Genomic DNA, 12380 nt, shown 5'->3' on the forward strand with positions numbered 1-12380 from the left:
GGAAAGACAGGATATTTCAAAATTGGTGCTGGATTATCTGGATATTCATAGGGGAAAAATAAACCTCACAGCATACAGAACAACTGAGAGGGAATTAAATGTGAAAAAGAAAGCGAAAAGAAAAACTTTAAGAAAACAGGAAAATATTTTTAAAATTCTGGGCAGGCAAATATTTCTTAACAGACAAAAGCATCAGTTGACAAAAAATTATATAGGGCTGGTAGAGTACTTGCCTAGCATGCATAAGGCCCTGGGTTCCATTCGTAGGACCAAAAAAGAAAAAAAAAAAAAAAAAAAACTGAACCATTTGTTAAAATCAAAGTACTCCTGTTTGTCAAAAGATTCTATTAGCCTATAATCCTGAGAGTCTGAGAAGAATTTGAGGCCAGCCTGAGCAATGTAAATGGACCCTGTCTCAAAACACAAACAACAACAACAAAAAATCTATTAAAAGATTTGATGAAAAGGCAAGTCACAGACTGGATAAGACATTTGCAGTACTAAGGTCATTATAACCAGTTGGCAAATAAGCAACTGAAAAGGTGTTCAACATCTCTGGTGTTTAGAAAAATGTAAACTAAACCCTAGCAAGAGGGCTGGGGTTGTGGCTCCAGTGGTAGAGTGCTCATATAGCACATGCAAAGCCCTGGGTTCGATCCTCAGCACCACATTAAATAAATAAATAAAGGTGTTGTGTCCAACTACAACTAAAAAAAAAACCTAGCAAGAAACTGCTACATACCAAAAATAGTTAATTTGTGATGATATAAATCACAACAGTGGCTTACCTTTTAAAGGGAATGAGTGGAAGTTGTGCACAAGAGGATTCTATGGTGCTGGCAATGCTTTATTTACATTTGTATCAGTCTAGTGAGAATCACAAAGGTGTTCATTTTATAAAAGCTCTATACTTAAGACAAGCTCACTTTTCTATATAAATTATACTTTCCAATATAAATTATATACTTCATTTAAGAAGTTCATATTAAGGGCTGGAGATGTGGCTCAAGTGGTAGCGCGCTCACCTGGCATGCGTGCGGCCCGGGTTCGATTCTCAGCACCACATACCAACAAAGATGTTGTGTCTGCCGAGAACTAAAAAATAAATATTAAAAAAAAATTCTCTCTCTCTCTCTCTCCCTCCTCTCTCACTCTCTCTTTAAAAAAAAAAAAAAAGAAGAAGTTCATATTAAAAAAGAAAAAATTTCCCATAAGCTACTCCAAATCTAGGTGATTTCACCAATGATTTTACTAAAAATTTACACACACTTTCAAAAAAAAATAAAATCTCTCATTTAATGAGGCCAGAGTAACCTGACACCACAAACTTGACAAAAAAATTATAAGACAAGAAAATTACAGGACAGTCTCTATTATGGGTAAAGTTGTAAACATTCTAAAAATACATATGTTATACTGAATCTCGTGACATATATAAATTGGGTTTATTCCAAGAAAGCACTCCACATTTGAAAATGAATTAATGTAATTCACCAACATCTAAAGACTAAAAGAAAAAAATCATGATTATCTGGATACAACCAGATTTTTAAGAAACGCACTATCTCAGCAAATTAAGAAACTTCTTCAAACTGATATGGAGTTATCTACAAAACAAACCCATGAGCTTACATCACACCTATGAGTGAAATATTAAAAGCATTCTCTGAAAAAGGAGAAAAGACAAGGATGCCTTTTATCACCACTTTTCAATATTCTACTAAAGTCTTAGTTAAGGAGGAGGAAAAAAACTATAAAATTTAAAAGGAAGTGAAAGAACAAACAAGGCTCGTCGTGGAGAAGATGCCCATTTATTGAGGAACAGCTCTGCATATTTATAGAGCCTGGGGTGGTTTGACAGTTTAACAGTTTAATGGTTTGACAGTTGGCATGGGGTGCTTTCTGATTGGTGGTAAGGATCATGTGAGCCAGCAGGACTAGTCTGATTCGTGGGTAAGGATCATGTGAGCCAGCAGGGCTCACCATTGGACAGCTCTTCTTGGGGGATGGGAAAGTTAGTCTTTGGAGCCCGGGAGACTCCCAACAGGAAGTAATAAAACTGCCAGTATTCCCAGTGTACAAAATTATAAATATACATATAAAAATCTGAAAATATATAAATTTTTAGTCTCAAAATCATTATTGTCTACAAGCAAACTTTTAAAAAACTGAAAAGAATCTATAAATAAAAAGATATGATTAAATAAAACTGAGGTATTATAAAAGGAACCCTACACAGCAATGAAAATTGATGAACTACTGCTACTGTCACAAACAACTTGAGTAAATCCCACATAATGTTGAGTAAAGGACAGAAGAGCACACACCAAAGAATTCCACTTATACATTCAAAAATAGGCAAATATGGGGCTGGGATTGTGGCTTAGCAGTAGAGCACTCGCCTAGCACAGGCGGGACTCGGGTTCTATCCTCAGCACCACATAAAAATAAAGGCATTGTGTTATGTCCATCTGCACCTAAAAAGTAAATATTAAAAAAAAAAAAAAAAAAACAGGCAAATAAATCCATGAAGTTAAGATGTGGTCAATGGTTAGAACATAGTGGTTACTTTTAGAGAAGACTGGGAATTATGACTGGTAGAGAGTTTAAGGCAAGTTTCTAAAATATATTATATCTTGAATAGAATAACTGTTACAACGTGGGTATGCTCATTTGGTGATAATTCATTGAGCTGTAGACTTCTGATCTGTGCACTTTAAGGCATATATGTTATGTACAAATGTTTCAAAAAAGCTTACTACAAATTTTTCTAAGCACGCTCCACTATTAAAACATATTAATGAGGGGCTGGGGATGTGGCTCAAGTGGTTCAATTCTCAGCACCACGTACAAACAAAGATGTTGTGTCCGCCGATAACTAAAAAATAAATATTGAAAAAAATAAAAAATAAAAATAAAACATATTAATGAAGCTGGCCTCAGTGGCGCACACCTGTAATTCCAGCAGCTTGGGAGGCTGAGGCAAGAGGATCAAAAATTCAAAGCCAGCATCAAGCAATGTCGAGGAGCTAAACAACTCAGTGAGACCCTATCTCTAAATAAAATACAAGGGCCGGGGATGTGGCTCAAGCGGTAGCGCGCTCGCCTGGCATGCCTGCGGCCCGGGTTCCATCCTCAGCACCGCATACAAACAAAGATGTTGTATCTGCCGAAAACTAATAAATAAATATTTAAAAATTTCTTAAAAATAAATAAATAAAATACAAACTAGGCCTGGGAATGTGGCTCAGTGGTCGCATGCCCCTGAGTTCAATACCCAGTACCCAAAAAAAAATCTTAATGGCTGCACTTCTTTTGTTCTTAAAAGCAAAACCTAAGTTCCCAAGTTCACTCTTTGTTTTTTGTTTTTTTCTTTTTAGTTGTAGGTGGACACAATACCTTTATTTTATTTATTTATTTTATGCGGTGCTGGAGATGGAACCCAGTGCCTCACACATGCTAGGCAAGCGCTCTACAACTGAGCCACAACCCCAGTCCAAAAACCTAAATTCTTAAGCATGGCAAAATACATCAGCTATCTTTGACTTAATTCTCAACTCTATCCACCCTCCACACTTCACATCTCAATTTACCAAATTATTTACAGGCCCAGGGCATGATATGCTGCTTTAATCTTCATGTCTTTACTAGTTCCATTGCCTGAAATTTTTTCCTGCTTACACTCCACCCACTCACCATACACTGCCCCTGCACATTTCACCAATTTGGATGTTAACTCCTTCAAGGCCATTCTCTAGCCCTCCTTAGGACTAACCACTCCCAGGCCAGGGATATAGATCAGCGTTAGAGTGCTTGCCTAGCATGTAAAAGACCTGGGTTCAATCCCTAGTTTTAAGAGAAAAATAAATAACAGATCCCTCTCTTCTGTACTGAGCTTATCTATTACCACAGAGATCAAACTATACCCTAACTATCTGCATTTCAATCCATCTCTATGAAACCATGAACAATTCAAGCACAAAATCTAAATTTTGATATTTCCAGTACCTAGCATAAGGCTTAGCACATGCTTGTTACTCGATAAATTTCACTCATTCATACATGTGTCTACAAATCAGGCTGTCCAACCACTTAGGATGAAGTCTAAATCTTATACTTTCTCCATAGCAATGAGTACATTATAGGCACAGTATAGTGATGCTATAGCCAGTAGTGAACTTGTATTGAAATTCAGTTCCATGGACAAAATGCTCTTTACAAATCATACGCTCACCTAAGATAAGTACATATGCCTATTGGAATTGCAAATGGTCATCTTCCTGGTGTTTTGAGCTAGAAGAAACTAATAGAAATCACTTAGTCAAAATCCAAACCCAGAGAAATTAAGGTGCTTGCTCAAGGTCAAGGCTATAGCAAGAACCAAGACTAAGACTCAGATCCCCTGGCTTCTCATTAAGGCACTGGGATTTAAATCCCAGAAGACACCATCCCAAACATTATAATCCATAATGCTGAACAAAAGATCAAAATCCCTGAAGTATAAAATCCTGAAAGATCAAACTCTTAAAAATATAAATCTGGGGCTGGGGATGTGGCTCAAGTGGTAGTGCACTCGCCTGGCATGCGTGTGGCCCGGGTTCGATCCTCAGCACCATATACAAACAAAGATGTTGTGTCCGCCAAAAAAAACTAAAAAATAAATATTTTTTAAAAAATTCTCATTCTCATTCTATCTCTCTTTACAAAAAAAAAAAAGAAATATAAATCTGAAAAAAAGAATCTTTTTTTCGCGGGGGCAGGATACTGGGGATTAACTCAGGGGCACTCGACCACTGAGCCACATCCTCAGCCCTGTTTTTTTGTATTTTACTTAGAGACAGGGTCTATACCGAGTTGTTTAGCACCTCTCTTTTTACTGCGGCTGGCTTTGAACTCGCAATCCTCCAATCTCAGCCTCTCAAGCCGCTGGGATTACAAACATGCACCACTGCACCTGGCTGAAAAAAATAATCTTTCCAATAAAGATATTTTACATGCTAGGCACAGTGGTGTCTGCCTATAATCCCAGCCACTCAGGAAGCTGAAGTAGGAGGATCGAGAGTTCAAAGCCAACCTCAACAATTTAGCAAGGCTTTAAGCAACTTAGCCAGACCCTGTCTCAAAATAAAAAATAAAAAAGCCTGAGAACGTGGCTCAGTGGTTAAGCATCCCTGGGGTTCAGTCCCCTAGTACCAAAAAAAAAAAAAAAAAATGCATTTCACATTTTTAAAAAGAGATCTGAGAAACATAAAACATGACAATGCTTCATAGGCCACTTTAAATAATAAGACAATAACATATGTTTTGCAAAAGTATAATATTTATGAACAAACAATATTTGTAAAAAAAATATATATATATATCAAACTAGTTATAATGGTGCACACCTATAATCCCAGCTACTCAAGAGGCTGAAGCAGGAGTATTGGTCAGCCTCCATGACCTTGTCTCAAAATAAAACATAAAAAGGACATGAGATGTAACTCAGTGGTAGAGCACCTCTGGGTTCAATTCTTAGTACTGGGGGTGGGGTAGGGGGGATAACCTTAAAAATTAAAAAAAAAAAAAGTCAAAAAGTGAAATATATAAACATAAATCACTATGACTAGTAATTGTGTAAACCCAGTTTTATAATTGCAATCATCTGAAATATTGTGAAAGACAACCTATATTTTTTTAGGTGACATCAAAAACCACAATGTGTTAGTATCACGCATGCATTTGCTTGAAGAACAGAGGTGGAGAAATTTTATCTTTCAAAAATGCAGATGTACAAAAAAAGACATCTCTTCATTTACTGAGGAATTTTCAATATTTTTATGTACAAGTATAATGCTCACATACTAATTCAACATTGTTGCTAATGCACATTTGCAGGATTTAATTTGTAAAAAAATGCATAAACAAATGAGAATTCTCAAAGTCTTTACACAATTTATACCTCTGTTATTGAAAATGATGTGAAGACGAAATACAAAGCATCACCAATTATAAAAAAAAGTTGACAAAAAAGCAGGAAAATAATCTGAAAATTCAATATAAGAAAAATGTGTTATGGGAATAGAGTATGGGCAACTGAACAGATGTAGTCCATAAGTGCGGATCAACTCTCAAGATCATTAACTATATTTTTAAGTCTTGCACTGAGATAAATAGCTGTTTTTTTCTTTTCTTAAGTATTGCTCTCAGTGGAGAATGCATGCACATTCCTTTTCTGTCATACTGCTCATTTTGAAATTCTTCTGATTCAATATAGAGCAACATGATCATTCTCTATTAAAATTTTCCATTTTCTGCACCAGGCTATGTTGTTTTGGTTACACAGAAAACTCTTCTACACTTATTCAATATACAGAGAACAAGTTCAGCAGAAACAACTGGGGACTGAACCTAAGTGCGTTCTACCATTGAGGTACATCCTCCAACCCTTTTTAAGTTCTATTTTGAGACAAGGTCTCACTAAGTTATGGGGGCTTGCCTCAAACTTACGTCCTACCTCAGCTTCCCAAGCCACTGTGGGCCACTGCGGCTGGCCATCATTGCCTATCTTATCCTACCAAGCACATAATTATTTTCAAACCAGTCAGTGATATCACTGGCCTCCTCAAGCAAATATGGATTTAATTCATTAAAAGCTCCTTGAATCAGGAATGCCAATGCAGACAGATGACACATTTTTAAACTTTTTATCCTTGCTGAATCACATCATGGATAACACATTCACCTGAAATTTCTGTCCCATGCACTTAAATGGAAAAAACAATCTTTGTTGGTAATACCTTGACATTCATTTTTAGAAGTCTTGATCACACGTAATTCCAAATCTGCCTTTATGATATGACATAAGAAATTCACTTCTTCTGCAAAGTCCATCAAATCATCAAATAAACCTTTTATATATAATTCATATTTTCTAGTCACTAATACAGAAAGGAGCAAGTAAGTCCTTGAAGTTTCAGATCCAACAAGGACATGAATTTTATTGTAGGTGATAAAAAAAAATTTTTTTAAGTGAGATAATTTTGAAAGTATTTTCCATTAACCAAAGTAAGGCATATACTCATTTGTCTATGTTAAATATAAGTCTATCTTCTTCAACAGTCAAACCTCTATGCAAGAAGAGTTCACCATTTAATGTGTTTTGTGACACTGGAGGAACCTTTGATTCAGAATGTCCCTAAGCTTGTCAAATCCTTTGTATTATTCTCTGACAAAGGGCATTTTTTTGGAAAGTGAGCATGGTGCTGTATGGAGGGGCAAGAGCAGTGAAGAACTGATTTGACAGGGGAAATTTCTTGTATTTTTCACCTGCATTTTCACTCCTTCTGTTATATTTCAGACACTCACTGCATTTTTATGAACAATGGGGGTTTATTTTTTTGTTATTTTTGTTGTTGATGATATTTGGTACCAGGGATTGAACCCAGGGGCACTTAACCACTGAGCCACATTCTCAGCCCTTTTTAATATCTTATTTAGAGTCAGGGTCTCACTGAGTTGCTTAGCACCTCGATAAGTTGCTGAGGCTGACTTTGAATTCACGATCCTCCTGCCTCAGGCTTCAGCTGCTAGGATTACAAGTGTACACCACCACACCTGTAGTTTTTAATCTACAAACTTAAGTACATGTTGTCTATTTGAAAGTTCAGTTATTGCTTGGTCATTCAATTAAGTAATTTTCTGTTTTCACAGAACCAATTATAACTAGCTTTTAGCTTCTACTGTTAAGTAGACTAGTATACTTAAGTTATCACTGCCTTTTCATGAGGAAACAATTTCACAGATTTCTTCCATGTGTAATAAGGAATATTTAGCTTCCCCAATACCAAATCTCTAATTAGTCAGGGTGCTCTAGTGAGATAATAAGATATGTACATAGATATATAAGAAGGGATTAATTGGGAGAATTGGCCCACACAATTATGGTAGCTAAAAAGTCCCATGACAGGCTGTCTGCAAGCTGGAAAGTCAGTAGCATGGCTTAGTCCAAGCTCAAAGGTCTCAGAACCAGGGAAGCCAATGGTATTAACTCTTACTCCAAGGCCAAAAGCCTGATGGCCCAGAAGCAACTGATGTTAAGTCCTGAGGTCCAAAGGTCAGAAGTTCTCATGTCTAAAACAGCAGAAAAAACTCTAGCTTTCAGTTTTCTGTTTCTTCTCTCAAGGCCTCCAGCCTACTGGATGGTGCACACCCACACTGAGGGGCACCTTCCCCACCTACTCAGATTCAGCCAGACTCAGGTATTAACCTCCTGTGGAAAGCAATCTCACAAACACACACCAAAAATAATGCTTCCCCACCTACTCAGATTCAGCCAGACTCAGGTATTAACCTCCTGTGGAAAGCAATCTCACAAAACACACACCAAAAATAATGCTTAGCCAAGTTTCTCAGTATTCATTTTACCTAGCACAATACAACTATCATGGATATAACTGAAAATATATTAATCCCTTCCTCAGAATTCAACTTCCTACCCACTTAATAGTCTTTAAAAATAAAATTTGCTGTTTTTCAGGATTTTTGGCTTCCAGGATCTAAAAATTCAGAATTTAATCTTTCAGTATTGTAATTCTCAGGATTTTAGACTTTAGAGGTTTTGATCTTTGGGGATTTCAACATCCAGGATCATAGCATTTGGGATTCTGACTGGCACTATTCATTTAGTGCTTTCTTACAATCCATGCAGTATCACTTTTGTATCATGTGACTTCTCAAAGAAGATAGTATGACTGCTTCATTACTTTATAAATGATTAATATCCTCAATTTTAAGACAATAATTTCATTTAAAACTGTGTTTACACACATGAACACTAAAAGTACCAACAAGTTCAACCAGGAAAACACCATTTCCAGTTCCAATATCAAGCACTGAAGCATCCAGTGGAATCTTGTGTTTCTGCATCCACTTTATTAGTCGATTCATACTCTCTTCCCCAAACCTGTTAAAAACAGAATAAGTTACAAATAACAGATACAGAGCAAAAGTTACAACTCCAATTTATTTAAACTGTATATCATACCCCAAATTAAGTCTTTTTTGAAAGTGAGTAGAGTATTTGTAACTACCTAAACTTGTCTCTATTGTTATTTAGGAGAAAACACCTTCCAAAACTCAAAAGAGAATAGACTAGGTTAATGTATTATTTATTAATATTTATCTATATCAGCATTAAAACGTGAAAATGTCCCAAAAACTACTATCTCAGACATCAGTATATGTTGATGGCTTAAAATTTTATTGCAAATTGCAAAACAGTACCTATGGAATGAAAATAATTTCCTAATACTCTTATCAACTTAAAACTGGGTCATTAAAAAAGGAAAGAGATACTTTAAATCCACCCACTTAAACCAGATTCAACCCAGAATTCCCAAGATTTTTAGCCTTGGTTTTCTTTGACATAAGTGTACACACACATAGACATATAGTATTTTGGATCATAATTGATTCTTTTCTAACTCACCAGATTTCTCCTGTATCTCCATATTCTTGAAAAGTTTGCAATTCTCTCTCATAGACAGCATCCCAACTATGTAAACAATGAAATGCAAAGCAAGATTCTAGAATTAAACTGTATTAAACTGTGAAGCAAATATATGTTTTCAATACAATACAGTGCTACTTATGACAGGTTCAAAACATTATTGGTTTTTCCAGGAGTGACGACCTCCCCAGGAGAATATGCCTCTCGAAAAGGATCTCCTCCATCCCTCTCTGGAAGAGGAGAAGTGGAACACAAGAAGCAGCGCCTGGTGCAGAGCCCCAACTCCTATTTCATGGATATGAAATGCCCAGGATGCTATAAAATCACCACAGTTTTTATCCATGCACAAACAGTAGTTTTGTGTGTTGGCTGCTCCACTGTCCTTTGCCAGCCTACGGGAGGAAAAAGCAAGACTTACAAAAGGATGTTCCTTCAGGAGGAAGCAGCACTAAAAGCAGCCTGAATCAAGATGAATGGGAAAACATCCCAATAAACACATTTTGGATTAAAAAAAATTTATTAGTGTTACCGAATGCATGTTAATTCAATTTCATAATACACTTGAGTCAAAAGAATGAAAAGTGTGTGGCAGCAAAGTAAGTTTACATATGAAGAACTTAAAATATCCGTGCAAAATAAATATTATTAATTTTAGCTTAAAAAATTACAGAGAACACTGCCCAGGGATCTCTTAAGTCCCAGACCCATGTCCAAAATTTGACAGTACAAGCATAGGGTCATTACAGCATATTTGGTTTTCGATGTGCAGACATAGGATTTTCTACCAGTACAGCAGTTGCTTACAAATAAACCCATCTGATAAAATCTGCTTAAAGATTAAATTAAGATTAAAGTTCTAAACCAGTCTCTTTCCTCTGATGTCTCCACTTCGCCCTGTGAAAATTTAGTACTTCGCTTAAGTCTTCTCTCAATCATTTTACATATACACTCCTACCATTTTCCTATACATCTCAAGAATCCCTACTCCCTCTTACCCCTCCAAGTTATTTCTCATCCTAACTTTTTTCCACATTTTCATTCGTCTAATAATTCACTGAACAATTACTGAATGTCTGTTTTGTTTTTTGCAGTACTGGGGATGGAATCCAGAATAGCTTTACCACCGAGCCACAGCCTCAGGCCTTTTCATTCTCCTTAAGTTGCCCAGGCTGGCCTCCAACTTGCGATGCTCCTGCCTCAGCCTCCGCTGGGATGGCGGGCGCGGCAGGTCACTTTATCCGACGGCAAGCCGCCGCCGCCGCCTCCCACCCCCGCCTCCTCGCTCGCTCGACGGGTCTCCTTCGCCTCTCCTCGCCGGCGCCTAAGGTCCCGGCTGTCTCAACCCCAGGTCCCGAGGTGGTCCCTCGGCCCCTCACTCGCCGCCTCCTCACCCCAGGACCCCTAAATGGCCTCCCCAAAAGCTTTCAGAGCCCGTCCCGCACCCAAGCCCCTCTTGCTCCACGCGGGTAAAGACAGGCTAACGGCCCCCGGGTGGCCCGGAGAGCCCTCCCTGCAAGCCCCTCACCGCCCCGGGCCTCGCCGTCACGCCCCCACCCCGCCGACCCCCGCCAGGGCCCAGGTCGGCCAGCGCAGTTCGCCCTCCCTATCCCGCGCCACACTCACTGCTCTCGGGTCCCCAGTGCCGACGGGACGAAGCCATCCTTCGCGGGACTACCCTCTCGGGACTGCGCCGCCGCAGCGCCGCCGCCGTCAGGGCCCGCGCTCATCTCGCTCGGCGACCCAGTCGGCCGTTAGGGTCGCCATAGAGACGTGGCACGGGCAGAGCGGACGCCCGGACTTGGCACCTCTAGGCGGCGGGAGGCCGCCTTCTCCACTGCTCTGGGCCCGGCGCTGGGGCGCCAGGGGGCGGGGCGGGAAGTGTGGCTGCTTCCAGGCTTTTCTAGGTGCCCCCAGCACCGGGTAAGCGGGCAGAGCTTCGGCTTCCACCCTGAGGGCTCCGCCGGCGTCGGAGGTACTCGCTTCGTTTAAGTTTCAGCGCGACCTCATCTGTAGACTGCTCTTTGCAAGAGAGCACTCGAAACATTGCATTTTGGAAAATGGCGGGAAAAGGAGGCCACAGAAACACCTAAAGCCGATGCTTCGCAACCCAAATGCTCGTCTTGGGCAGATCTGGGAATGGTGTGGAACAGTTCCTCATGTTATCCGCTTCCAGCCACAAGGCCAGTTTCGTTTGTGGCAGGAATTCTGGCTCGAGTAAGCACTCTGACCATTTCTGACTTGATATCATCCGTGGGACGTGGGGTTTATGGCCAAGGAAATGAACGCCCTACGAATCTGGTAGTACACCAGCCACCAGGAGCAGTTCGTTGTGGCAGAAAAGGTACTGACCACCGTGAGTCAGGACACCTGGGTAGGTGTCAGCTCTGTCATAACCAGGCACCTGAACTTGTCAAAAACCTCTGCTTCAGTTTGCCCACCATACCATGCTCCAAACAGATGGGGGACTTGTTCTACAAAATTGCTCCAGGTGTGAAACTGAGGTTACGTGTGCCACTTGGTCTAGCTGCCATTAGTAGTTCCACAGTAAAATGCCAGAAAGTCTAGGAGCAAAGAGTCTGGGATTATTTTCTGCAGTAAGAATGAAATATTTGTGGGCCAATGTCCTAGGCGAGGACCTCAGAGGCCTCCACCAAGGCTGACTTCCAACCAAAATAAGATGTTTCTGTTGATTAAGCAGACAGAAGTCCAATAACAAGTCCCTGGAGGTAAACAGTGTCAACAGTTGCCTTATAGCTCTCAGAAGTCTGAATGTGCATACTGCCTAATATCTTAAGGAAACCACTGGTGGTAGCATAAAGAAAAAGGCAGATGAGAATCCATGTACATGGTGATTAAGGAACTTAAAGAGCATAAGTAACCTTATTACAGA

General features: G+C 39.4%; 1 protein-coding gene and 1 pseudogene across 4 annotated transcripts in view; one reads left to right on the top strand and one right to left on the bottom strand.

The window, feature by feature from the left end:
- Window positions 1-11257, bottom strand: part of Eef1akmt2 (EEF1A lysine methyltransferase 2) — a 52163-nt gene extending 40906 nt beyond the window's left edge. For 2 of the 4 annotated variants that reach the window (XM_077105500.1, XM_077105501.1), the window contains exons 1-4: window positions 11114-11200; window positions 9818-9882; window positions 9470-9535; window positions 8826-8944 (exon numbers count right to left, since the gene is read on the bottom strand). In XM_077105500.1, coding sequence (XP_076961615.1) covers window positions 8826-8882 — 57 coding nt within the window. In that variant the 5' untranslated portion in view covers window positions 8883-8944; window positions 9470-9535; window positions 9818-9882; window positions 11114-11200. Of the gene's footprint in view, window positions 1-8825; window positions 8945-9469; window positions 9536-9817; window positions 9883-11113 lie in introns of all 4 variants that reach the window. The other 2 variants (XM_077105498.1, XM_077105499.1) reach the window with 1 other exon arrangement.
- Window positions 9688-9999, top strand: LOC143638048 (small ribosomal subunit protein eS27-like pseudogene; annotated as a pseudogene).
- Window positions 11258-12380: the final 1123 nt, after the last annotated feature.

This window comes from Callospermophilus lateralis, chromosome 15 (genome assembly GCF_048772815.1).
Source record: "Callospermophilus lateralis isolate mCalLat2 chromosome 15, mCalLat2.hap1, whole genome shotgun sequence".
Classification (NCBI taxonomy): Eukaryota; Metazoa; Chordata; class Mammalia; order Rodentia; family Sciuridae; genus Callospermophilus; species Callospermophilus lateralis.